General features: G+C 46.9%; 1 protein-coding gene across 1 annotated transcript in view; it reads right to left on the bottom strand.

Annotated features, from left to right (window-relative positions):
- The window catches only part of NPTN (neuroplastin), a 70,511-nt gene extending 47,776 nt beyond the window's left edge, over positions 1-22,735 (bottom strand). Inside the window, exon 1 of the mRNA XM_075897570.2 lies at positions 22,555-22,735. Within this exon, the coding sequence (XP_075753685.2) occupies positions 22,555-22,624 (70 nt within the window). The 5' untranslated portion in view covers positions 22,625-22,735. The remainder of the gene's footprint in view (positions 1-22,554) is intronic.
- Positions 22,736-26,788: the final 4,053 nt, after the last annotated feature.

Raw genomic sequence — 26,788 nt, 5'->3', positions numbered from 1 at the left:
GGAAATCCCAGTAAGCGTGGCTTTAAAAGTCAGAGTTTACTGTTAAGTGCAGTACGTTCATTGTCTACGTTCTATTGGCCAAAGCATGGACCAAGAGCTGCATTTGTATCCAGCACTGTTCTGATATACATATTCTATGAAGCTGAATTTTGGAATAAGATTTGCCAAGGAGCAAGAGTGATGCCAAGCTAAACTCCATGCCCCTTGGCACACATGAATTCTGCAGAACTCAATAGAAGAACTCAATAGTCCTTCCAAAAAGGACTTAAACATTTGAACTCTCTCACCCATTACCAAGATAGTTTCCCCAATTATCACCTCTAATACCATTAACTCACAAACATCCCACTCTCCCTACCTCTATCATCAATTCACAGACACTTACCTTCCTTCCTCCCCCCCCCTGCATCCCCCTCCTGTTCTGCAATGTGATTTGTCCTTTTCATATTTGTTCATTTTTTTTGTATCCTTTGTTATATATGGTTGTGACTATTTTCTTCCACTATTTGATCTGAGGAAGTGGGTCTGGCCCACGAAAGCTCATCTAATAAACCATCTTGTTAGTCTTTAAAGTGCTACATTGTCCTGCATTTTGCTTCAGCTACCCCAGACTAACACGGCTACATTTCTATCACTATTCTCAATAGAAGAGCATTGTCAGTTCAAGCATCTCCTAATCTGCAGGCCAACTGGCAAGGAGATGGGAATATGCTATTTGTGGACATAGCAGTTGAATGGAAGAAGCTTTCCCGACCCTTTCTGCAGGCTGTTTCAAGACTCATGTCACCTTACCATTGGTCATATTAGGGATATGACTGTCTAATTGGTTAACCAGTAAGCCTCACCCTCAATGGCTGAATGTTTACTGGTTAAGGTTAACCATTAGGGTAGTAGTCACCACCCAGTAGACCAGTAGATCAGGATTACCAATAGATCCCTTGGAGCCTCTGACTGGTGATCCTGACCCATTTGGCCAGGAAGCTATCAAGCACTGGCACTTCAGTTGCCTCTCTACCCATTGTCATGCTGCTCTTGCCCTCTGCTTGCTGTGCAGGGTGTGGGAGGAAGAAGGGGGGACACTGTGTGGAGCTGCACAATGGAATACAGGAGTGGGGGGAGGAGGGGATGGAGGGAGCTTGGCAATGCAAATCTGTCACTCACAGTGTGTCAGTCATTCTTACAAACATGCACTGTCCTTCACTCATCTCCCAACCCAACACACACATGGGGGGTTGTTGTTACTTCTGTTACTGCTTGCAAATTGGGTTAGTTTTGGTTTTTGACCGTTCCCGCCCTGAACCTCCTCCTATACCCAAGCTCCTGCCCTCAACATGACTCTCCCTGCACTCAAACTCCTCCCCAGAGCTTGCACCCTGATTTCCCTCCTGGACCCCAATCCCCACCCTGGGCTGAGCCCAGAGCCCCTCCCACACTCCAAACCCTGCACTCTAATCCCTTACCCAGCCTGGTGAAAGTGAGTGAGGATGGGAGATGAAGGGGGATGGAGTGAGCAGGGTGAGGCCTTGGAGAAGGGGTGGAAAGGAAGTGGGGCATGGGTATTTGGGTTTGAGGTAGATCTTACATTGAAAAAGTGATTTTGTGGATAAAAAGTTTGGCGATCACTGCATTAGGGACTGGAGCAACTCAGTTGGCCACGGGTTTCTCTAGCCTCAGAGGGGGCCCCACCGCAGACAGAGGCTGCTTTGGCTGGGATGCTGGAACAGCCCCTACCTGGCCCAGCTGGGGCAGCCTTTATCCATGGAGGGCTCAATGCACCCCTTCCTGCAGGTTGCCCTGGCTCCAGGCCCATCCCCAGTTAATTGGGTAACCAGTTAACCAATTAAATGGAATTTTACATCCCTAGGTTATATTACCTATGGGTTAGTGATCACATGCACAAAAACTAACTGCAGTAATATTCCTATGGAGAGATACAAACCTTAAAAAGCATGTTTTAAATGCATACTGCAACTCCATGATATCTTGGTTGGACTCCAGTTTAAAAATCACAAAAGAAGATTCCTTAATAGTTGAAATCTCTCATAAAAAATGTAAAAGCTTTTACACTTCCTTTCCGCCTGCTCTTTCTAGTAGAAAGTGATCTCAGTGGGGGAAGAGAGCATGCAAGGAAAGTGTATTATGCCCCTTCCGCTTCTTTACCGGTCTAATTAATAGTTCAGAATTCAGTAGATGAGAACTCTTTGGTAAGAGAGACTATTTTGACTCTCAATCATCTCTTGCCTTTTATTATCAAGACTTCATAATAGGTGCATTAGGCTGTAAACATATTGATGCCTGGCGGGTTAAAGCATCAGGGACATTACTCTTTGCAAGCAGCTGTCTGGTCTAACAGGTGGCAGTTTAAAATAAAACCTAGTCTTACCTGTATTTGCAGGGCTAAGCTTAATTCTGGTATTTTTCTTTGAGGGCTTGACTGTGCCTACTTAAAAAAAGCTGAAAAAATATTAAATGTAATTTGATTTAGGGATCATGCTAAACTATAAAAAGCAACAAGGTATTGCCGCATACTGATTTTACAGGAGATGTAGGACTATCTTAACCATATTCCGAAGCTGTGCTACAGCCTGCAAAGTCCACGGCTGGATCATAATTTGGTCCATTCTACACATTCTACAAGCCAAAACAGTGTTTCACTGACATCAGAGAATCTCTATATTGTAACCAGATCCCACAATGTAATAGTTTATAGCTAAGACTGCTATACAAATAGCAAAATAATGCAGCTAGTTTGACCAGCTAAATTAACAAATGTATGGAATGTTCAACTAGAAGCAGCCAGATGTACTTTTGGATGACCAGCTAATTGCACCTCCATCTTCAAGCCTGAAAAAACTCTATTTTAATAAAAAGCCAGATTCTAATAAAGCACATGGGTTCCTAGGAATTCTCAGAAGCACCACACGCACTTCCAACCACATCTTGCTTGATTCTCATTTTAACATTTACCTCCATTTGCCATGCTTGCTGTCATTAGACATCACAAATGCTGAAAGAAAATACAGGCAATCCCCGGGTTACGTACAAGATAAGAACAAACCTACAGTCCCTAAGTTGAATTTGTATGTAAGTCGGAACTGGTATATATTGTACCCCAGATGTCCCCGATTCAGCCGCTGCTGAAACTGACCAGCGGCTGACTACAGGAAGCCCGAGGCAGAGCTGCTCTGCCCTGGGCTTCCTGGAATCAGCCGCTGATCAGTTTCAGCAGCGGCTGACTTGGGGACACCTGGGGTAGAGCAGCTGGGGACCAACCCGGCAGCGCCCCAGCTGCTCTGTCCCAGGCGTCCCCAAGTCAGCTGCTGCTGAAACTGATCAGCGGCTGATTCCAGGAAGCCCAGGGCAGAGCAGCTCTGCCTCGGGCTTCCTGTAGTCAGCCGTTGGTCAGTTTCAGCAGCGGCTGACTTGGGGACGCCTGGGGCAGAGCAGCTGGGGCTGCTGCTGGGTTGGTCCAGTAGCGCCGCACCTCGGAGCTGTGGGACCAACCCGGCAGCCCCACAGCTGCTCTACCCCATGCGTCCCCAAGTCAGCCGCTGCTGAAACTGACCAGCAGCGAGAAAAGCCTGGTCTGCTGGGAGGAGAGGGGGGCCACTAGCTGTGCCCCCCCCCCGCAGCAGACCAGGCTTTTCTCGCCGCGGACGGGGGCGGCGGGACCGTGGCGCGTCTGGGCGGTCCTGCTGCCCGCATCCTCCACGGTGAGAAAAGCCGCTCCGCGTCTCCCTGGTCTGCCGGGGGGAGGCCCCCCACCAGACCAGGGAGACGCACACCAAAGCCGCAGAGGACGCGGGCGGCGGGACCACGGCGCGTCTCAGCAGTCCCGCCGCCCGCATCCTCTGCAGCTTTGCTCCGTGTCTTCCTGGTCTGCTGGGGGGCTCCCCCAGCAGACCAGGGAGACGCGGAGCGGCTTTTCTCGCCACTGAGGACACGGGCGGCGGGACCGCCCAGACGTGCCACGGTCCCGCCGCCCACGTCCTCCGCAGCTTTGGTGCGCGTCTCCCTGGTCTGCTGGGGGGGCCCCCCCGGCAGACCAGGGAGACGCGGAGCAGCTTTTCTCGCCGCGGAGAACACGGGTGGCGGGACCACCTTGGCGTATCTTGGCGGTTTGCTGGGGGGGAGAGGGCGGCGAAGCTAGTGTGGGGTTCCCTCACCCCGTTCTTAAGTAGGGATCCGACATAAGTCGGATCCATGTAACCCGGGGACTGCCTGTATAAGTAAGCGAAGGAACTGGATGCTATATTTTTTGCTCACGATACACCCGGCCCTTCCTTTCACTCTTCTTGCTGCAGCCCTCAATTCAGTTTTGGCAGCTTGAACATTGAGTGCATATTTATTGCACTGAGTTTTTTTTTTTTTTTGCACTTTGGACTTTCTTCTTTAGTGGAACAATTATTTGTGCCAGTTCATATAAGTTATTACATCTTTATTTAGTCTGTGAAAAATGAAACCACCAAACAACAACTGACCATTTCTCTCCAATTTCAGACTCTTTAAAATGGACCACAGATGTTAATGCAAGTGAACAGGAGAACAGCTGGGCAAAGTCTACACTGGCATGATTTTGCACAAGAACTCTTTTGCAGAAGAGTTCTTGTGCAAAAACTCTTCCAGAAGAGTGTGTCTACGCTGGCATGTGCCTTTGCACAAGAGATGTGCTTTTGCGCAAGAACGTCTGTGCCAGCGTAGACACTCTCTTGCGCAAGAAAGCTCTGATGGCCATTTTAACCGCAGGGCTTTCTTGCGCAAGCAATTCATGTTGCCTGTCTACACTGGCCTCTTGTGCAAGAACAGTTGCGTAAGAGGGCTTATTCCTGAGCGGGAGCATCATAGTTCTTGCGCAAGAAGCCCTGATTTCATACATTAGAACGTCAGTGTTCTTGCGCAAGAACTCGCGCCAATGTAGACAGTTCTAGGGTGATCCTTGAAGTTCTGAACAAGCACAGCCACCTGAAACACTTCCTCCTATTGCACACTGCTCAGTAAGCCAATACTTAGCATCTATGTAGCTTTTCATTTTCAATGCAATCCAGACTCTTCACCACCACAAGAGGAAGGGTTATTGCCATTTTACAAATGGAAAGCTGAGTCAATGACTCAAAGGCATAGAATTTTCTGAATTCTAGTCCTGGACTCCAATCATTCCTCTTTTCTTTTGTATGTCAGTTTATGTGGTGATTTGTTGACAACCAAGGGAAAGAAATAAAGGTAGCTAGAGAAATGAGTGTGTTTCTAGCCAAGATTTTACCAAAGATTACTTAAGTCTCATTCTGAACCTGTTCCGTACCAGGACCACTCTTGTAACCTATCCCATCTACCGAGGAACAGACCCTCAACCCTCATTTCTATCCATAGGGAACAGACAATGTGGCTACTGCTCTCAGACTAAGAACCTCAGCTTCGGAGAGAAAGGTAATAACAACAAGCCACTAGTACCTGTTTGTCCTTTCCCACATCAGTCCTGATGGAATATAAAATAAAAAGTTCATGTTTCCTCCATGTCACCATTCGACTATAATTTACCTCACACAACGCAAACATCTATGCATGATTGGAATTTGCAAGCAAGTGGAGGGACTCTTTGCATAGGACCATCATGTAATAACAGTCAAAATTGCCCTTTGAAAGACACCACACTAATGAGGATGCCAGTCTCAAAAACACTGGTACTTCTATATAAGGCTTCTGCTTTTCAGCTTCTTCACTTAAGAAATATTCCTAAACTACTGTTCTTCGAAAATACATCTTTATCTACTAACTGCTCAGAACATACCACTCCCATCATCAACTGATCGATTTCACAAACAACATGACTATAATTTCTATGTACCCACCAGATTATTCTTCCTAGTCATTTGGGGCTTCAAAGTAACTGGAATTTCTCTTAAACATTACTGTATTGCACAGTATCAATCTCTGGGTAATACTGTTAAAATTTCCTCTAGGATTATCTTGCCATCACAATCAAAATGTAGTAATTATAAGGTAAATTTACAGAATTCTACATTTGCTACAATATTTTGAACAGGCACCCCCATCAGTTTTCAGAACTGAACATCTGAATCAGATCAAAGCAAAATGCATCCAAATATGATTTTTACTGGAGAGAGACTGTAGTCAGATAAATATGAACAGGTTAGTGTTCAACTACATTTACAAGGTTCACAGAACTTCATACGTTATACGATTTTCCCCCGTATTAAGCTATGTTCTGCTTTGTATATTAAATATTCTGAATTAATATTTAATTGCCAATTTTTGATGGTGCCCAAAGCATAGGAATCTGGTTCATTCTTTGGCAGTTTGGCTCTGAGGCGCTGACAGTAGTTGGTGCAGTAATTTGCAAGAATGATTTGCAAGCTGCTAGTTACAGATATGAGTAACGAGATTCTATTTTTACATAAATCACACTCTGCAAACATATTCAGAAGTTCTTAGCACCACCCACCGTTTTCTGTCCAGAGCAAAAAACAATACACTTACAATGCTTGCTTTGTTGTAAACCCAGTTTCCAGGTTACATCTACACAGCATTTTGGACTGAGCAGAAGGAATCTGAGTCAACAGATTAAGGATAGCACACGAAAAAAGGCTGTATAGAAAGTGCTTGAAATCGTGACTTGATCTGGATGTTGGCTTGCGAAGCCTGGGGTGGTGAGCTTCAGAGCCTCTGCTGCAATTTTAAAGCACTGTCTAAACATCTATTCTCAGAGCATCAGGATAGGCCCCACTGGCCAAATCTGTGGATCCAGCTGGGAAGCTCACTCCTAGAATTCTGACCTAGGGGTACAAGGTACAGGAGAGGCTGGGCATCTCTGCTAAATTCACTTAGAAAAATACCTTAAGGTGTTTGACACATTTTTCAAGAAGAGGAAAACAGTGAAAGAAATTAATATTTAAAATACAGCAGCAGAAACAAGACAGTTATCCTTTCAACCAGGTATTAAATTGCCAGAGAATTCTGCTACTTTGGCTTTTCACATGCGCTTGTATTGAATGACATCCTTTGAAAAAGCAATTCTTTTGTTGGGTCAGATTATGATTGTGCTCTTGGGCTTCACTTATTTTTCCATCATCTCTGTTACTGTAACATTCATTTGCTTTGAGAGAAGTTGCTCAGAAACAAATCAATAAAATGGCACTGTGTAAACTCAAAGCTGCTCCATGTGCCCTTCGAGGCACACCAGCTTACATTAATTACAAAGACAAGCTAAATTCTGTTAGCAATAAAGAATAGTCTCAGAGGGGTAGCCATGTTAGTCTGTATCCGCAAAAACAATGAGTGGAACTTTAGAGACTAACTGATTTATTAGGGCATCAGCTTTTGTGGGTGAAACCCACTTAAAGAGAGGTGGGTGGGTGTGTGAGAGATACATACATATATACACACAAAAAAAGAGGGTACTTGTGTGGAAATTGCTTTTGTAATGAATTAACCAGTTAAGATCCTTATGCAGTCCTAAGTTGATGGTATTAAATTTGCAAATGAATTTCATTTTGGCTCTCTCCCTTTGTAATCAGGTTTTGAAATTATTTTGTAAAAGGATGGCTACTTTTAAATCCATTGTTAATGTCTAAAGAGGCTAAAGAATGCCCCCTACAAGTCTATGAATGCTACCATTCCTCATGTATCCTTTGGCACAGAGACTGTCCAGTTTGGCCAATGCACATGGCAGTGGGGCTTTGCTGACCCTTGACAGTATAAATCATGTTACTGGATGTACAGGTGGATGATGGTTTGGCTGATGTGGCTAGGGTCTGTGGTGGCATCACTTATGTACATACGTGGACAGAGTAGGCAATGAGGTTTGTTGCAGGGAGTGTGGTGTGGAGAACCAAGTTCTATTACTGCCCATGCTCTGTGAATACAAATCTACCATTTTCAGTACTATCATTCCAACGCTAGAGGTAAGCTCTAATATATACACTATAAAAACTCTGTGCATGCTCCTTTTTTAAAAGATGGTCAATTGCACCATTTGTCCCTAGCACAAAGTTACTCTTTAACCTGTTCCTAAGAAATACCTGTAATCGTCCCAGTCCATACCAACCCAAAATAAGCCCAGGTCTGAACTGTGTTTGCTATCAACACACTTGCCTGTCCCCAATATGTATTTACTGCCAAACTATATTTAAAAAGTTATTGTAATTAAGTCACACTTTAAAGTATAAAAATATAGCAGCAGCATTTTATCAAACCAGTGCTTACCCCTATTTCCTGTAACAAGTGCCACTTAAGGATATTGAAAATCTCCCCAAAAGAAAGAAGGGCAGCAGAGAACTTAACTACCATTAACTTTTCACAAGACTTTGCTATCCAAATGCTCTGGGACTCTGAAAATATCCAAAGTCGTCTCTCTTTCCTGTCAAACTAGTAACTCTACCCAGTACAGTTCATCACCCTTAGAAACGGAGAACTCAATAGCTAGCTAGACCAATGCAGAACACAATACCCCAATTTCCTGGATGCAAGCCCTGAACAAATCAACATGTCCCTTCTGTCCAGCTCATCAACTTCCTGCAGACATTAAGGCAGTTTAACCATTCAAGTAAGCCCTCTGATGGATTCCAGATGCAAGAATTTTCAGTTACACACTGTTCTACAAACATAGCATAATCCACCATGCTAAGAATATCCAAAGGTGTGCTTTTGTGATTCTGTCTTTGTGGTTTTGCCTTAACTGAAGAATCTTACCAATACAAAATTAGAGGAACTTTGTCAAGATGTGAAGACCAGGACTTTAACAGGATTCAAAAAAAAGAGCTAAATAGATTCATGGAGGTCAGGTCCGTCAATGGCGATTAGCCAGGCTGGGTAGGAATGGGGTCCCTAGCCTCTGTCTGGAAATGGGTGACAGGGGAGGGATCACATGAGGATTCCGTTGTGTTCCCTCCCTCTGGGGCACCTGGTATTGGCCACTGTCGGCAGACATGATACTGGGCTAGATGGACCTTGGGTCTCACCCAGCGTGGCCGTTCTTATGTTCTTTAGCCACCCAACCATTCTGCTATCAACAGTGGCTATGATTTCTATGAAGGTGCTGTCCTTGGATCCCACATGGAAGCGCCATATTTTGGGTCAGCAGGCATCTCACAAACCTGAAACTCCACCCCCTTGTTGTTGCTAGGGAAAAGAAAGGAAGATTTCTGGTTCGCCTCTCTCCAAAAAGACATAAAGGAACAGTAAAAGGAATAAGGGCATTATATCAATCCGACCTCAACACTGCTGTGTGAAGGGGAATAAGCTAATCTTGCCCTTGTGTTAGATCAATCAGCACTTGCTACTGCTCTATCTTCTCCATGCAGAAGATATGGGAGTAGACCTAATTCTTCATGTTACTTTCTTCCCAAAGGATTCTGAACCAGTTAGACAAACTCCTGCGGGGAATGGTCTACAGATACTTGGACCTCAGAACATGGGGCAAAGGCGGATGGACTAAATGATCTCAAGGTCCCTTCCAGTTTTACATATCTGATTCTGTCAAGAACAGCTGCCACTTCTGGTTCTGAGAAGCACCAGAGGGCTGTACCCACCAACATCTACATTTGGAAGGCTCTTTATTTTAAAAAAGTGTTTTTGTAGCTGCATAAACTTTCACCTGTTTTGAAATAAGAATCCCAGAGGTTTTGATAAACTAACTGACAGACCATCTAATTTCACTATAGGGCTTTTGTACCTTCCTAAAGAAATACTTTTCAGTAAATCACAACCGATATCCTTTGCCCACCCAAAGAAACAATATGCTAAGGCAGGCTAGGGTAGGTTGGAGCTAGTTTTCCTCTCCATCATACCTCCACCACTGTGATGTGGTGTACTAGCCTTCATAGTTCCCTGCTAGATGTCCCACTGCTGAGCTACAACCTGCCCCAGGAAGCAATAAGCAGAGAAGAAAAATGCAAAAAAGGTGGGTTCCCCAGTTCTGCCTAGAGGCCTCATTCAAGCAGACCATCTTGGAAGCTAGAAAGACCTGGTCCTCAAGATCTAGCAATGCTAATCAGGGCCCAGTAGGCTCAGAGAAATAGAAGCTGGAGAGTCTCCCTTAGCAAATCAGTCCCTGGATAGGGCTGCCAACTTTGGTTGGATGAATACCTGGAGGTTCCATCTCATAACATTGTTCATTAACGATAATCTTTCATTCCTGGAGACTCAAGGCCAATCCTAGAGGGTTGGCAACTCTATTCCAGGATGGGATCAGAGAAGAGAACAAGTGTGCTCCTCTCTGGCCTAAAACAAAAGACCCTGAGGATGCTGGCCTGAGATAGGCTGGAAATAAGAGAGATGAAAACCAGGAGACCCAGGGAAACAGCAGTGACAGATTAGAGGAGACTTCACATGGCTGCTATGCAGAGTCCCTGGGCTGGAACCCTGAGCAGCAAGTAGGCCTGGGTGCTGCTATCAGCAATTGGTAAGCCCCAAAAAAGGGCCAAATGTAAAGATGCTAGCGAGGACAAATACAATGTGTTATTGGATTCTTATATCCCAGAAGGGGTTCATTTGGACTGTGTGATTTGCCCAAGGGCCATGTCACTGAAGGCACATCAAGACTGGCTAGAAGCCTGCAGAGAGGCACCAAGGAAAGAAGGACTGTGATGCTGCCCCGTCACCTGAAGATGCCCCAGAGAGGAGTGCCCGGTCCGTGGCAAAAAAAAGTAGTTTTCTTAGAACTCTAGCCCTTTCTGACCAGAAAATAAATCATACGTATAAGAGTCATACAACAAGTGAAAGAAAAAAATAATGATGAAGGAATCGGATGTGTCTCATTCATACACAAGCATATTCTTAGTTTAAATAGCGTAAGTGGCTGTGTATACCATCTGTCAAGACTCAGTATATTTAATCTGGGATGGAATTTCCTAGTTTTTGCTACCTTCCCCTACAATTAAAAAATTGTTAGAAAAGTTTGATTTTGGATGCGTTAGTACTAATAGAGCTTCTCTCTCTATTCCAGCAAACTATTTGGCCTGGTAAAATTCACTGCTGTGTGTGGCATCAGTATGACAAAGTGAACTTTAAACAGTATTTCCATATTTCAACTGCCCTTAAATTCTTTGTTTTAGCTCTTATGAAACACTCCCAGGATGTTTCCATCAGTATTCACAATTACTCTAACATTGAAATGTAAGCGTTTTCATCTAAGTTAAAAATGTTAGAGTTTATTAAGTGTATTTTGCCAAACCAAAGCTTAGAACTAGCTTTAAAAACAGTGAAAGTTTCATTGCTGTGTCAGAAAGCTGAAAGACTACTAGGAGATTAACAGGAAATCAAAACTTCCATTTTAAAGGTTATTACAAATAAAACCATGTTCCTTTAAATCTGAATCCAAAGCTCTCTCCAAGGTGAAGTATTAGGACACTGAAATCTTCAATGATTTTTCAGTGAACAGCTAGACGAATGAATATCAGAATGGTTAAAAATAGTAATCAGAAAAGAAGTGTGACGTTTGCCACTAACCAGCTAGTTTAAGCACCCATTCCAACTGGGGGCATTTCTGCACATATGCCGGAATTAACATTAGCTACAAATCCACTATCTAGTTCTTGACTTTCTCCAACAGTTGCTCCTAATGCTTCATCTTCTCTTCCATCCTTCCTTTTTTCATTCATATTATGTATTCTTCATCACCTTGTCCAGGATGTGCTCAGGCTACACGTGACAAACTAATGTGAATCAGCTATTAAGGGTGTATGTCTACACACTGCAATGTAAGACAAGCTCAGCTTTACGCTCAATCCACACAGCATTCTGCCTGACTCAAGCCAGCACGCCCCCCAAGGTCAGGACTTTGGACTCAGTAAGTGGCGTGGGTTCAAGCCTGAATCACTTCAGGATTGGGTCCAAACACCAAATTTTGCAATGTAGACATAGCCCAGGTCAAGGTTCCCTATACTGTGATCCTGAGAGCTGATCCACAGTGTTCAAGACTCCTATGCCTTTGTTCCTTGTCCTTTCTATGCCAAAATTATTCTACTGACTCCTAGGATATGGAAGCAAATCCCCTGCTTGAAGTACAGCTGCTGAGCTACAGAATGAACCTTCTCATGCTTTTATAATGGCCACTGACATCTGCAAGACATGCTGCTACCTAATAACGGAAGCAGCGTCAGATTTGGTAAGTCTCTGGTCTGAGGCAGGCAATCTGTTCAACTTCAGTAAGCATCAGAAATGACCACGTATACCAGGGAACAGTGATGAAAGTGGCAACAGTGGGGATTCAACTGGCTGACAACTACTGCAGAGAGAATTAAGTGACCCAAAAGTAACTCTTGCAAAGCAAAGGATTAGAACTCACTTTGCCTTTTTTACAAAGAATTTAACTGGGTCCTGGCAGCTGCACCACGCACGGAACTAACAGCAGTTCACAATAGCCTGCTTAAGATGGATGATGTCTTTTAGAGCCCAGAATCTACTATCAGACAAGAGCAGAACCAGCAGGTTCCAGACCAGGCTAGCAAAGTAGCTCCAGTAGATCCCACAAGAAGGCTCTGCCATGAGAGGGCCTGCTGCACATGCTGGATGCATGCTTGGAGGAGCTATTTAATAATACTCTCAGGAAGAGGGGCCTGCCACTGAATTGAGAGCACAAGTAGTCTCTCAGACTGGTAAGCATTTGGGTCCATGTTTGCTATTAATACATGAATAGGCAGCACCTCAGGGTTACAACCTAATGCAAAATGTATCAAACTGCAGGCAGTACCGTGTATCCATTAATGGCGGAATGTATGCCAGCACCTCACCCCACCATGTGGAATTCAAAATGACCCCAGGAAGCAGTCATAGACCCATAGAACTGGAAGAGACATCAGAAGGTCATCAAGTCCAGCCCCCTGCTCTAGGCAGGACCAATTCAACTAAATCAACCCAGCCAGGGCTTTGTCAAGCCGAGACTTAAACACCTCCAGGGATGGAGACTCCACTACTTCCCTAGGTAACCCATTCCAGCGCTTCACCACCCTCCTAGTGAAATAGTTTTTCCTAATATCCAACCTGGACCTCTCCCACCACAACTTGAGACCATTGCTCCTTGTTCTGCCATCTGTCACTACTGAGAACAGCCTCTCTCCATCCTCTTTGGAACCTCCCTTTGGGAAGTTGAAGGCTGCTATCAAATCCCCCCTCACTCTTAGCTTCTCCAAACTAAACAGACCCAACTCCCTCAGCCTTGACTCAGGTCACATGCTCCAGCCCCCTAATCATTTTGGTTGCCCTCCGCTGGACCCTCTCCAATGCGTCCACATCCTTTTTGTAGTGGGGGGGCCCAGAACTGGACACAATACTCCAGATATGGCCTCACCAAAGCCGAATAAAGGGGAATAATGACATCTCTGGATTACAATTAAACAATGTTTACTTGATACCTGCACCTGTTTACACAGATGAGTGTGCATGTGAAACATAAGAACTTTTTATTATGCTGCTCTGTGCAAGTCATCCAACCCTCATGGATGGAAATGTAATCCACGGGTGATTAAATCAATGTCCTACATATTGCTGGAGATTTGAATTCAGTCCAGATATGTACCAGGGAGGAAGATGGCTTGTGTATCTCTCACAGTACGCTTTATTGTGTGTTTCTCCATGTACTCCACAGATAGATAGTTGAACTAGGTTGTATGGAAGCCATTGGGAGGCAGTAACCCATGTGCATGCTAATGCAGCATCCTACTGATTCCCCCATGAATTCTAACCAATCCTGGATCCTGCACATTTCCCATCCTAGGAATCTGACATTTCAGGGAAGGCCATGTTATCCAGGTCTACCTGGTTATAGCCCACTCCACTCACAGACGTTCTGCTCAGTCACCAGAAGCTTGAAAACATCGGTGGCACGTAAAACTGGCATGTTGGAACTACCTCCCTTTGCCATTTTGGAACTTTCAGAAGTATGTTCTCAAGAACAGAGAATGTCTGAAAGGCTAGAAAAGGCTTAAGGAGTGAGCCACATCCCTTCTTTCTCCCCTGATTTTTAAAACATATAGCATTTGTAATTTTAACTTACCATTGTTTGTGATCTCTTTTTACTCTGAATAACTTTGCCTGTGTCAAGAGAGCATCTGGGAACTGGAAGCATTCCCTTCACAATATTCTGAAGCACAGCTCTACTCGGTAAAATTTCTGGTCTTCACATTCCACAAGACAGTCTTCTCCGCAGATGCACCCAACCTTTTCTGAAGTATTGAAACAATAATGTGCTGTTTGACATCTACTTTCAGGCCCTCCAATTTCTGCAAGCCCTTGTATCACAGTAGCTTGGCCATCCTCCAGAAAAAGCCTGTGATTTCAAACTATCACAGATAGTCCTAAAAAAAGCTTTCCTAAAAAGAACTTATGGTGGATATTCTAAATAGGGCCAACAACCAGATGCAGAACTGAAGGGAAGCGGATTCATGGCAAATTGAAAGGGACAGGCTACAGAGGGAGAGAACAGGCTACAGAGAACAGAATTTGCAGCAAGACCCAATGTTGGCAGTGCGGTTTCTGGAGCAGATATACCAGTTGATGGAAGGAGATGGAGCATAGCAGAAAGACCTGTTTGAAAAGTTGATTGTGCTAATGACCACAAGAGTGCAGGCTTCAGCTGCATCCTCACCACATCCTGAGCCCCCTTTAAACTACCATGTGCTGCAGACTGGGAACAATTTGGACAGTTCTTTAGTTGAGAGGCCCATGCAGCCAGGACTTAACAGAAGCTGAACAAGATACAAATCCGCTGTCCTTCAATCCATGAAGGCCTCCACCCAGATGCAGCAGTCCAAGTATGTGCTAAATGTGCAAGAAAGGGAAAAGAGAATGGGGGGAGGAACATATAGATGCAGAATAGTTTGGTCTTTTCGTGGGGTTGGGTTTGTTTTGCTTTCATGGGTTTCAGGGTCCACCGTTGACTGTTTTATGCACTTGTCTGACTTATTTGTGGTGTTTTTGACGTTCTAATACAAGCTGGACTGCCCAGCAAAGCTTTAATATTGCTCTTTTGGAATATAACTATGTTCACAAATAAAGACTTATTTTGTTAAGAAAGTTTATTTCCATCACATCATAATGTGTATAGAAGGACAAACAGAACACAACACAAACTGGGAAGTTGTTTCCAAACATCAATCCCTGATGCAAATCCAGAGTTCCTGCCAATCAATGCACCCCCTCGCTTTTTCATAAGAAAGCTCATTTGTAATTAAAAATCATGACACTCTTCCCCGTTCATTGTGTACAGTGACAGTTCCTCATTTACTGTTGATTATTATACAAACCTACTACTCTCCTTCCATTGGCCCATGCAAGTCCATAATGTGGGTGCACAGAACATCCCTCAACCCACCAGAGCTGCGACAAGTGAACTTTCTGGCTGAGTGTACCAGAGGCAAGTGGCTCACATTTGGTTTCACAAAGCTTGTCAAGAACACAGCAAGTCACAACAGACAACAGCGATGCCACTGGAATCCAAACATCTGCAGTTTCTTAGGCAAGTTGAACTCTGCACTATCTGTATTCCTTGCAACTGAGCACAACCTCAAGTCTTCTCTCTAACCTATCAAATTCTGAGGCAATCATTTATTTCAACTGAAAAGTTGGGATGGGCATTTGTTAAAAAAAATAACAATTCTAGTTAGAGTGTTCAGCCTATTCCATCAAAGCACCACAAACCTCAACCTAGGATTCTAAGTTCTGTGTCTACCAGTACTTGCTTTATGCCAGTACCAGATACTATCTGGCTAGCTAGGCCTTTATGCCAGCAACAGAAATCATGATGAGTGCAGTACATGGCTAGACACTTTAGCCTAACTCTGACTTTATATCAGCATTCACTAACTGGCCTCCTGAAGATTTGTATTCACTATCATAAAGCAAACATTTATGTTGCAGAGTTGCATGCATATCTATAGTTTCCAACTCTCCCACCATCGTTCCTCATCCTGCCTGCCTTTCCTCTGAAACAACTACAAGCACATGGCCCTTTTAACTCACTGCTCCCCTCAACTCACACACATAACAGACACAAATAAACTCTATGGATATTAATTACACCTGGAAAGCAATCAGACCACAGGAGTCAGGCAGAATTTGACAGAAAGGAGGTTGGACATATCTACAGCACTTTCTAGCCATAATTTTTACATTACAATTTTACATTTTAATGGGAAATAGGCACATAATTTCCTCGGAAAGGAAACTGTGTGTCTATTCCTCGTTATAATTGAACACCTTTAGACCATTTTAAAAAGCCTAGCCTCTAACTTTGCACATTTTTGGTATTGTAGACAAGCCTACAGTTTTCATCCATTTTAAATGGATTCTGAAAGATTTGAGGGGAGAGGGCTGTTTAGTCTCATTAATAGATTCGGCAGTGCTGCCATCTCTTCTGTTTCAGACTTCCAAACATGGCACATAGGTTAAAGATTTCACATCTCATCCAGTTCTCCATTTGTTTATTTGGCAGAGGTTCACGAATAATTGTATTAAGGGACCCTCACTTATTCTAAAACAACAACAATGCATAAAGAGGCAAGTCAATAGAACTGACCTATGTTGACAAGATAATAGTCTCAACCCTGCTGCAAAGTACCTGCTAAAAACAACATTTGCAAGCCAGGAAAAAAAAAAAAACCCTGAAAACCAGTGACTTATATTGAGTGATTGCTTTCCTTTTTAAAAGATATTTCAAAATGTGCCTAGATCTGCAGTCCAATTTTTCTGCATTAAAAATCTCTAGTCCCTGCAGCATATGTATCTTCAAATGTCTTAATTTATATTAGCTAAGTTTTACAATTGGGCGCAGAACCCCCTACACCAGGGATAGGCCAAATCCGGCCTCCGCCAGGCTTCCTACCTACCCCAACCGCACAAGCGGTTCAGAGGGCCCAAGGGGGGGATCCAGAGGCTTTGCACACTGCCCCTGCCCTCAAGCACACACACTCAGCTTTCCAGCCCATTGGAAAGTACCCCTTCCTTCCAGCTTGCAGCTTCCAGAGCAGCACACATGGCCCCTGCAGGCAGCTACTCTGAGTGGCCTGCAGGGCCACGGAAGGCAGAGAGCCCAAGGCTATGTCTAAGACTCCAGGCTTCTTCCAGAAGATGCTTTTCTGGAAAAGATCTTCTGAAAAAACATCTTCCGAAAGAGAATGTCTACACAGCAAGAGTGCATCGAAAAAGCCATCTGCTTTTTAGAGTCCATTCAGTGTAGATGCTATCTTGCATTTAGGCTGTGATTACTATGGATAGAGTGGCTATCAGGGCACCTGTGTTTTTTCCCCCTCTTTCCTCTTCCACACACACACACACACACACCCACCCCCCTTTTTCCAAAAGAGCTCTTCCAGAAAAAGCTTCTTCCTGGTAGAAAGAGGTTTGCCAATGTCTGAAAAAACCCTCTGTTCTTTCAATTCCCTTTCCCCTCCCCCCCCCCCCCAAAAGAATGCAATTGCAGTGTGGCCATAACTGGAGTTTTTTCAGAAAAACAGCCATTTCCCCCCCCAAAAAAAAATCTGCAGTGTAGACATACCCCTAGACTTTATAACTCACCAGCTCACCTGTTCCCAAACTTTATTGGCTCACATACCATGTATAGTATCGTGGGCTTTTAGACAGAGTCAAAAGCGTCAATTACTTATGTCAGTCATTTTAAGCAAATTACCAAAAACCACAAAACATCAAATATTTTGATATGCCACGAAATTAAAAATCAGAGGCTTGACTTTTTAATTTGTTTAATTTAACTTTGAAATTCCTACTAATTCTAAACTGGACTACTGTTGAACATGAGCCAAAATGTTCTTTGTTTACTTTTTACAAAGTTTAAATCAAGATTAAATATTTTAATAGGTCAGAGAAAATTTTAGAAGTGCCATTAATGAGAAGGACATGCCTGCTTCACAGAATACTCAATAGTTGCTATGTTAAGTGAGATACTCGTGAGTTTCAGTCTAAGGTCCAGTTCCTACACTGAGGTTTGTTCTATACTTATTTTTCTTTTTTCATTAAAAACAAGCTGCAGTCTCTGGTAGCTGACCCCTCAGTCAGAGGCATGCAGATACACACCAATAGACCACCTAGGACACAAGAATCAAATCATCACCTTAAAAAATGATTTTTATTACGAAAGATAAACTTGAGAATGCATACTTGGTTGCTAGATGTTAGAGCAACTAAGGAAAACAAATTAAAACATAGAGAAAAGTCTTGACAGTCAAATTTCAACCCTCGATCTCAATTGGTTCTCCCAGGTACTCTAGCCAAAACCTCTGCTAGCTACTGGAGATTAACCCCTTAGTCACTGGGTGCTGGTCAGCACCACTCCTGTGCATTACAACCCTGCTCTACTATCAGAGCCCACAACGTGGGGCAGCTGCCAGCTTCCTGGGAGCTGGTCCAAGAGCGCCAGGATTCCTCTTATAAGCCGGCTCCCTGGGAGTAGGGCCAGCAGGCAGGAGCCAGTACACGCTGAGAGCCGGCTGCCACCCCACACAACTGGCTCTGTACCAGCCTGCAGCACAGGCTGGTAGCCAAGCCCTGGCATGCGCTGTCTGCCAGCCCCACTCCCAGGAAGCTGGCTGCGCTGTGGGCTCTGCAGCACAAGCTTTATAGTGCAGAGCCCGCAGTGTGTACCCTTGTAATGGCTAAGATTTTTAGCGGTTACATGGGCACATTAAACCATTTTCTAAAATACCTAACAGACATCTAATGCCAAAGGGCATCAAAACCCACAAATTTTGTCATATCAGACTAAACGTCTCCTCTTAGCCACAAGCTACCAAGCTGGGTTTTGCTGAATTAAAGAGTAAGTGCCCCAACCTATAACAGTTAACCAGCTCTTCCTTTTCCTTTGACAGGGGGCATGTGTATTGGCAATGGATTCTTACCTGGGCACCACGAAACTTCAGCTTCAATTCACCCTTGTTCCAAGGCTTGAGGTTCTCAGATCCCCTCTCCAGTTTCTTCTGGGCCAGGGAAGTGTCAGTCTCACTGCAGGCCCTGGCCTCACTGGATAGCCTTTCCCACAGTTCTTCTGCCCTACTTTGTGGACTCAGTTCCTTCCCCTTCATAAAAGGGCTGCACAACCCTCCTTCTTAGAGCTGTGCTGTGATTCTAAAAGGCTTCTCCAGCCCGCCAGTATCCAAGGTCCAGCTCCACTCCATGGAGACGCCCATGGTCTTTGAGCTCTCACACTGGGCCTCTCTCCCTCCTCCTTGGAATTGGGCTGTGATTCAGACAGACTCCCCCAGCACATCAATAAGAACGTAAAAACGGTCCTACTGTGTCAGTCAAATGGTCTATCTTGCCCAGTGTTAGGGATGCAAAATCCCGTTTGAATTTGTTAACCAATGAATCAGTTAACTGGTTAAAGAGTATGTTTAAAGAGGGGGGCAGGTGGGCAGAGCACTCCAGGCAAGGGCTGTTCCAGCCCAGCTGTTCCAGCCCAGTGGGCTCCCTGTGGGGCTGGAGCAGCCCCCATGCCTGCAGCAGACGGGGAGCTCCTCCAGCCCCTGCAGTTAACCAGTCATATCCCTATCCAGTATCCTGTCATCTGACACAGAAGCTTCTGGCACTGGTCAGAGGGAATTTACTGAAAAGGCAATTACCATGTGATGTGTTCCCTGTTGTCCAGTCCCACCATCTGATAACCCGAGGCTTAGGGACACTCAGAGCATGGCAAACCACCATTGATGGACATTCCCTTAATAAATTATTTATTTTTTGAGCCCTTTTAAAGTCTCAGCATTCACAACATCCCCAGGCAATGAGTTCCTCAGTTTGACTATTTACTGTCTGGAGAAATACTTCCTGCTGATTGTTTTAAAACTGTTGCCTATTAATTCCATTAGGTGAACCCTAGCACTTGTGTTATGTGAAGGAGTACCACTTCATTATTCACTTTCTCCATGCTATCCATGATTGTATAGACCAGCCATGGCCAACTCGCAGCTTGCAAGCCGCATGCAGCTCTTGCCCCTTAAAAGTGCAGCTCGCGAAGCTGCTCCTGCGCCCCCTTCTTTTTTCAGATGGGCCAACCAGAACTGCACACTGCATTCAAGGTTGGTTGATATTTTTCTGTCTTTATCTATTTCTTTCAAAATGGTACCTAATATTCAGTTGGCTTTTTAACTGCCATTGCATCTTGAGTGGACATACTGACTCCAAGATCTCTCTCTTGAGTTGTAACAGCTAATTCATATCCCATCATTTTGTATGCACAATTGGGATTATGTTTTCCAATGTGCATTACTTCACACAAATCTTCTGCTCCTGATACCCATCCCAAAGAGCCTCCCTCCTGACCCAATATTTCCCTGCATTTCTCCACTCACAGCCTGAGCATCCCCTACCTGCTGGATGTTATGTTACAGAGGTATTTATCTGATTAATAGCTGGTGACAGTCCACTGCTTTTGAATACCTGTTTTTGTAAAAAACCAGGTCACAAAACAAGAGTTGGCTAATCCACTTTAAAGGGGTTGATCCTGGACAGGACACCCTGTTAGAGGCTTCCAATTGCAATCATTTCACTTGCCACAATTTGAGACCCCTTGCACTAGCATTAGGATCACATAGCTCATCATACATTTCATAAGGTTGTCATGACTTTCTTTGAAACGTTTCAGTTGTATTCATGAAGGCAAGCCTCTTGGCCCTGTTTTACACTGCCACGGTCATGCACTTAGCTGCAAACTTGCAGCGAGATAATATGCTATGCTAGATTTAGCACACACTACCCTATGAGAAAACAAATAAGCTTTTCCTTTATGGGCCTATTAGAGGATCTCTCTTTGGTTGCTAAGAAACTACAATTTTATTCCATTATAAATCATTTAAGTCAGCTCAGCAGATGCAGATTTAGTAGGTGGGCAGAGACTTTCCATTATACCAAGAGCATCTCACACGCTGCATAGGACCTTAAATACCTCAGAAGCTCCCTGAGATACAAAAATTCAGAAAGCAGCTGTGATTTAAGTTGCAGTTCTTGATATTGCAGGCTGCATTTATCTGACTACACTGACCTGTCTACTGACTGTTTAATATTTCCAGTACATGAACACGATATGCTATTAAGGATCATCAGAGACTAAGTGTGGTGAATGATCCAAGCATCATGTTTGCACAGTAGCTGTTAGCACAAATATACTTTTTAAATTGAATCATTAAAGCAGTAACTGCTGAATGCTGTGTAATATATAGTCTATACGAATATAGAGTCAGTGTGGCTGGCACTAGTTTTCCATATCCACTTTCCATAGCCCAATGGTCAGCATATCACATTGCTTTGCTGCTCCTGTGCTTAGGCCTGGTCTACACTGCAGAATCGGGTCAAAATAAGGCAATTTACATTGACTTAAATATGTCAGCATCTACACTAAAATACAGCTCCCACCCCTGTAGCTTACCCCCTCCCCCAAATGAGCAACTCCCTCAGAGAGTCATTGTGCTGATGCAGTTAGGTCGACATAGCGTCCATGTAGACACTGTCATGTTGCTTGTATTAAATGCTTTTCAGAAGCTGTCACAAAATGCCCTATACCTTAGCAGCTGAACTAGTGCAAGCAGGCCTGGTGAGGTGTCACACTGCCCAATACAAGATGCACAGTATGTACACTTAAAAACAATTTAATTACTGCACTAGCTGAACATGGACATAACTCCGGTAGCCTTAATTTTGTAGCACAGACTTGCCCCAAGAAAATACCTGCTCATGCTGCACACAGGCAAATCAAATTCATGTTAGCGTCCATCCATCACCCCAACTCACTGGTGTGCTGCCTGTCTCATGCTATCCTCAAAACATGCAGACCTCAGGACATTACCACTCAGCCTCCCTCCACATGACCACCCCATCCCGTTCCAGCTTCACACACCTCAATGTTAATCCCCCGTCCTCCCTACATGCTCATTGCTCTCCCTCCATTTCTCCCCTCTGCCATGACCAGATCCTGCCACACATCAGCCTCCTCCCACCACAGCCACACACTTCACCACTTCCCTGCCCACCCCCACATATCAGTCTGACTTCCCACCTGCCCGCCCAAGGTACTCCCCACAACACTGCACCCTCCCCATGGCTGCCCAACAGCTGGCCCCATCACACCCCTCCTGCCAGCACCAGGCCCCCTCCTCACATATGGGGGTGGCCCTGCATGACTCCCCACCCCACAGCCCCCCCAACGGGGCCAGACCCCCCCCGTCCCCACAGCCCCCTCCTCCGGGGCCATGCCCCCCCCCGTCCCCACAGCCCCCCCCCCTCCGGGGCCATGCCCCCCCCCCCCCCACAGCCCCCCCTCCGGGGCCATGCCCCCCCTCGTCCCCACAGCCCCCCCCTCCGGGGCCATGCCCCCCCTCGTCCCCACAGCCCCCCCCTCCGGGGCCATGCCCCCCCCCGTCCCCACAGCCCCCCCCTCCGGGGCCATGCCCCCCCCGTCCCCACAGCCCCCCCCCTCCGGGGCCATGCCCACAGCCCCCCCCTCCGGGGCCATGCCCCCCCCGTCCCCACAGCCCCCCCCTCCGGGGCCAGACCCCACAGCCCCCCCCGGGGCCAAGCCCCTCTCCTCAGCCCCCCACTCACCGTTCTGCGCGGCGGCGGGGCCCGCGAGGAGGCTGGCGGCGGCCAGCAAGCAGCAGAGCCGCAGGGCCATCCTGCCGGGCGGGGCGCGAGGGGAGCGTGACCGGCTCTGTCCTGCCACCGACCGGCTACCGCAGCGCCGAGCCTCGCGAGACTTCGGGGCGGGAGGGGCCAGGGCACGTGACCGGCTGGGCGCAGCGGGGGCCGGCGTCACGTGATTGCAGCGGCCCCACCCCTCGCGGCCCCGCCCGCTCGCTCGCGCGCTGCTGTCCCTTGGCGATACCTCCCGCCCCCGCGCCTGGGTGCTGCGCGCGCAGGGCGAGGCCGCGGCCGAGAGGCTGTGACGGCCGCGGGGGCGCTAGGCTCGAGGCGGGGGGGCGGGGCCTTGGGGCGCCGCCCCGCCCCCCCCCCCCCGGGGAAGGCCTGTGGGCGGGAGACTAGAGCGCGCCGCGTGGGCAGGGCCGTCCAGCCCCGCCCCCGCCTCTCGGCCCCGCCCCCTTAGCCGCTTCCCTGGCGCTGGGCCCGGGACACCCCGAGCGGCCACGTGCCCGGGGTCCGCGATCGCCCTGGCCGCGAGGGGCGGGGCTACGCTGGGAGGGGCCGCTCCCGCCTGCTCCGAGCCGGGGACTCGGTGCCGCTGCCCGGAGCACGTGGCGGTGCCCGGTGACCAGGGGCCGGGGCTAGTGCCGGACCCGAGCGCGCTTGGATCCCGCCCTGCAGAGGTCCCAGTGGGACCGTGCCCCGGTTCGCCGCCTCTGCTCTACTTTCTGAGTCTGACCCGAGTCCATTGCAGCCGCCTCTCCCCTGACCGCACCGCGGCGACTCTCCAGGGTCGCCCTGCCAGGGGCCTGGCCCATGCGGCTATGCTGGTAGCCTGCAGCAGGCTGCCCTGTGCTATGGGGCCGAGGCACTTGCCTGGCTGACTTGTCAGCTGCTCGTTCCACCCCTTGCTGCGAGGTGGGATGTCCTAGGGTGAGTTGCCCCCCAGGCTGCTGGCTCGGCTTTGGGTACGTGTCTTCCAGGCTGTTCCCTGCTGAGGCGTTACGGGAGAGCTGTCCGAGTTCTCCCAGAAGGCACAGGTGTGAACATGGGTACACACTGCATGCAGTGAGGCAGCACAAACTCAGCTGACTGGTAGTTTTTTCATTTGTTTGTTTGGCTATAAAAAAACCCAAGCTACTACAGGTTGCACCTCCCTAAACCAGGACCCTCTGCGGTCTGGCAGGATGACTATTGCTGGACGAGAGAGCCCCAGGGCAGGAGGGTCAGCAGCTGGGAGCCCATCAGGACTAGTAGTAGTGGAACATCCTGCGGCAGCCCTACATCAGCGTGAGACCATGGCAACGTGACTGGGGCTGAGGTAGTACGTGCTGGGGCTACATGCTGCCCAGCAGTGGAGCTGGTGCCTTGGCAGCCCTATCAGGACTGTGCACCAGGGCCAGAGTGGGGTTGGGGACGATCAACAGGCAGCCCGGCTAGGGCGGAATGAGCTGGTGGCAGGCTGAGGGGCCATATCAAGGGACCTGGCCTGGTCCAGCAAATTCCCTCATTAGGGACCGGTCAGGACCCGAGGGTGCCAACAGGGAGGTCCAACCTGTGATAGAATAGTAATAGAAATGTAGCTGTGTTAGTCTGGGGTAGCTGAAGCAAAATACAGAACTATGTAGCACTTTAAAGACTAACAAGATGGTTTATTAGATGATGAGCTTTCGTGGGCCAGACCCACTTGCTCAGATCAAGTAGTGGAAGAAAATAGTCACAACCATATATACGAAAGGATACAATTTAAAAAAATGAACAGAGGATTGGGCTCTGGGAGCTTGGCGTGTTCCGGGTGGAATCCCTGCCAAGCAGGCAGTGGAACCCGCCACTGGCAACAGGGCCCTGCGCTGGGACCCGGTGGAGCAGGAGGGCCTGGGCTCCCCTACCCTGCCCCCAACAAGCCTGCTCCCTAGCCATCTGGGAGGCCTCCCTGCAAACTAGGCCCTCTGGGCTGTGTATACCCGGATAAAGGGGACTGTACTTCGGACTAAGTCTCCAGGATTATGCTGTCAGGGGAGAGGGAACTGTGCTTTGAACTAGGCCTGTAGGCCATACATACCCTGATAGAGGGACATTTGCTACGAACTGAGCCTACGGGCTGTGTCTGCCCTGGAAAAAAGGGGCAGTGACCCTAACTTTGGGGACTTCCAGACCGTCGAGGGGGCTTGCCTCTAGACGTTGTCATTTGAATACAAGCAAAGAGGGGGGGAACCTGACAAACAAACCCGGAGGCTACGTCTACGTCTTATTCAAAGTAAGAATAAGAGCCTCCGGAAAAGGGCACTTTTTCCGGAGGATCGGGGCCAGTCTAGACGCTCTTTTCCGGCTTTTTTAAAAGCCGGAAAAAAGCGGCGGACATTTTTATTTAAATGCCGCGGGGGATATTTAAATCCCCCGCGCATTTCCCTACGACGACTAGTGAAATTTACATGCCCCTTCCGGAAAAGGGGCCAGTGTAGACGTAGCCTGAGGTTTTTACATTGTAGAGCAGCAAGGAGAACACTGTTCCTTACAGGCCACTTTTAAAGACTTCTTGTAGATGGATCTGTTTAAAGGAGTCTCTGTTGTTCAAATGCTAAACCATCCGTACATACATGGGGAGGCACCCCCAGTAGCCCTCTTCCTTTCCCATGCACTCCTCACAAGAGCACCCAGAAGCCAAACTGACAAAGTCTCTGCTTGGATGCAGTTTGAACCGAGTTTGCTGCACAGATCAATACGCTAAAGCCACATAGATAGAGGGAGGTTGACCCTGGAAAACAGAGGGGGAAATCGCTCAGAGGGTCATAGAGAAGGAAATATGGTGAAGTGGTGACTGCAAATTTTTGATCAGACTAGAAACAATCCCTGCCCTCCCCCTGGATTCCCCCCCCCCCCCCGCCCCATTAGTTAACTCCCAAGGCCCACACATCACAATTACAGAACTTGCCTTCTGAAGATGAAAACCTCAGTGTGACTGTCACCCCCTGTCTCTCTGAAGTTCTCATAACCCACATTGGTGGCTCATGATCCACGTTTCTCACAGGGGAGAAAAGACTGACTCAGAAAAAAAGTCTTGAAACGTGAAGGACAGAAAAAGAGTAAAAAGTTGAAAAGTCACTGAAAAAGCGTGAAAAAGATAAAAGATCCCAGAATAGAGAGGAAAGGAAGGTATTGATCTATTTTTCAGGACGCTTGTCTTATATGCATCTTGACTCTGAGATTTAATGGGGATTTGGCTATTTCTAGCAATCCCTTCCCCCCCACCCACCCCTCAAATCTGTAGATGTTCCTAGCAGAACCCTTCAAATATTTTAGTTGACAGAGGTTTTTTCCTCACTGGAAAAACAGCTTTTCATCCACAATGCACATTATTGTGGAACATTTTATTTTGGTTCAAATGTTTCAATTATTAATGAAACAATTCAGAAGTGTTGACACATTCTAATTGTATTTGTTTTGCTAAAAACCCCACTCCCGTCTTCTCTCGCTTTTTCGCTCTTTTTGCACTGGAAAAGAGAGTACCAGGGAACAAACAATGTACATGAAGCAGGTTTGTTTTCCCCACTGAAACAAAATCAATAATTTAGAAACAAACTAGAAATTTTTCATGTAAAAGGTTCCTGCAAAATTCTATTTCTTTCTAAAAAAAAAATGCTGGTGAAACTCATTCCCCCTGCTCTAATGCCCAGTTCTGCAGGACTTCTCAGGCCTGTTCACCCTGGCAGGTGCAGGAATCCATTTAAAGAGCTCTTGAGCAAGTCCAACCTCTGTGTGTTACAGAGACAGTCTTGGAGGGGCGGCCAGGCTTTGCCCTGGAATGATTCCGCCTCTCAAGAGGAAGGGTCTGGCCGAGTGGCTCCAGAGGTGGCATGGAGGGAGCAGAAGAGATGTTCCTGGTTGGGAGAAAAGGCTGTTTTAGCAAATGGCCTCGCTGCAGGTGGATTTCTAGATGGGGTTATCAGAAATAGACAGTAGGTGGCACTAGCAGATTAGCGCAGCGCTCAAGGAAGCCCAGAAAGCAGCAGAACCGGATCTCTTGGCAAGGGAGGGGGAGAGCAGCCCTGTTGCATAGGGAAGTGGGAGGAGACTGGTGTGAGGAAGCAGCCTAGGAAGAGAGACGGCCCATAGCAGATCCATGCGCAGACTAGCAGGACCATACACCCCCACCAGCAGCCTTTCGCCCATCCCTGCGGACCTGTCCCACCTGGGCCCC

Source organism: Pelodiscus sinensis, chromosome 14 (genome assembly GCF_052426305.1).
Source record: "Pelodiscus sinensis isolate ZL-2025 chromosome 14, ASM5242630v1, whole genome shotgun sequence".
Taxonomy (NCBI): domain Eukaryota; kingdom Metazoa; phylum Chordata; order Testudines; family Trionychidae; genus Pelodiscus; species Pelodiscus sinensis.
This window is presented reverse-complemented; position numbering and strand designations above follow the sequence as displayed.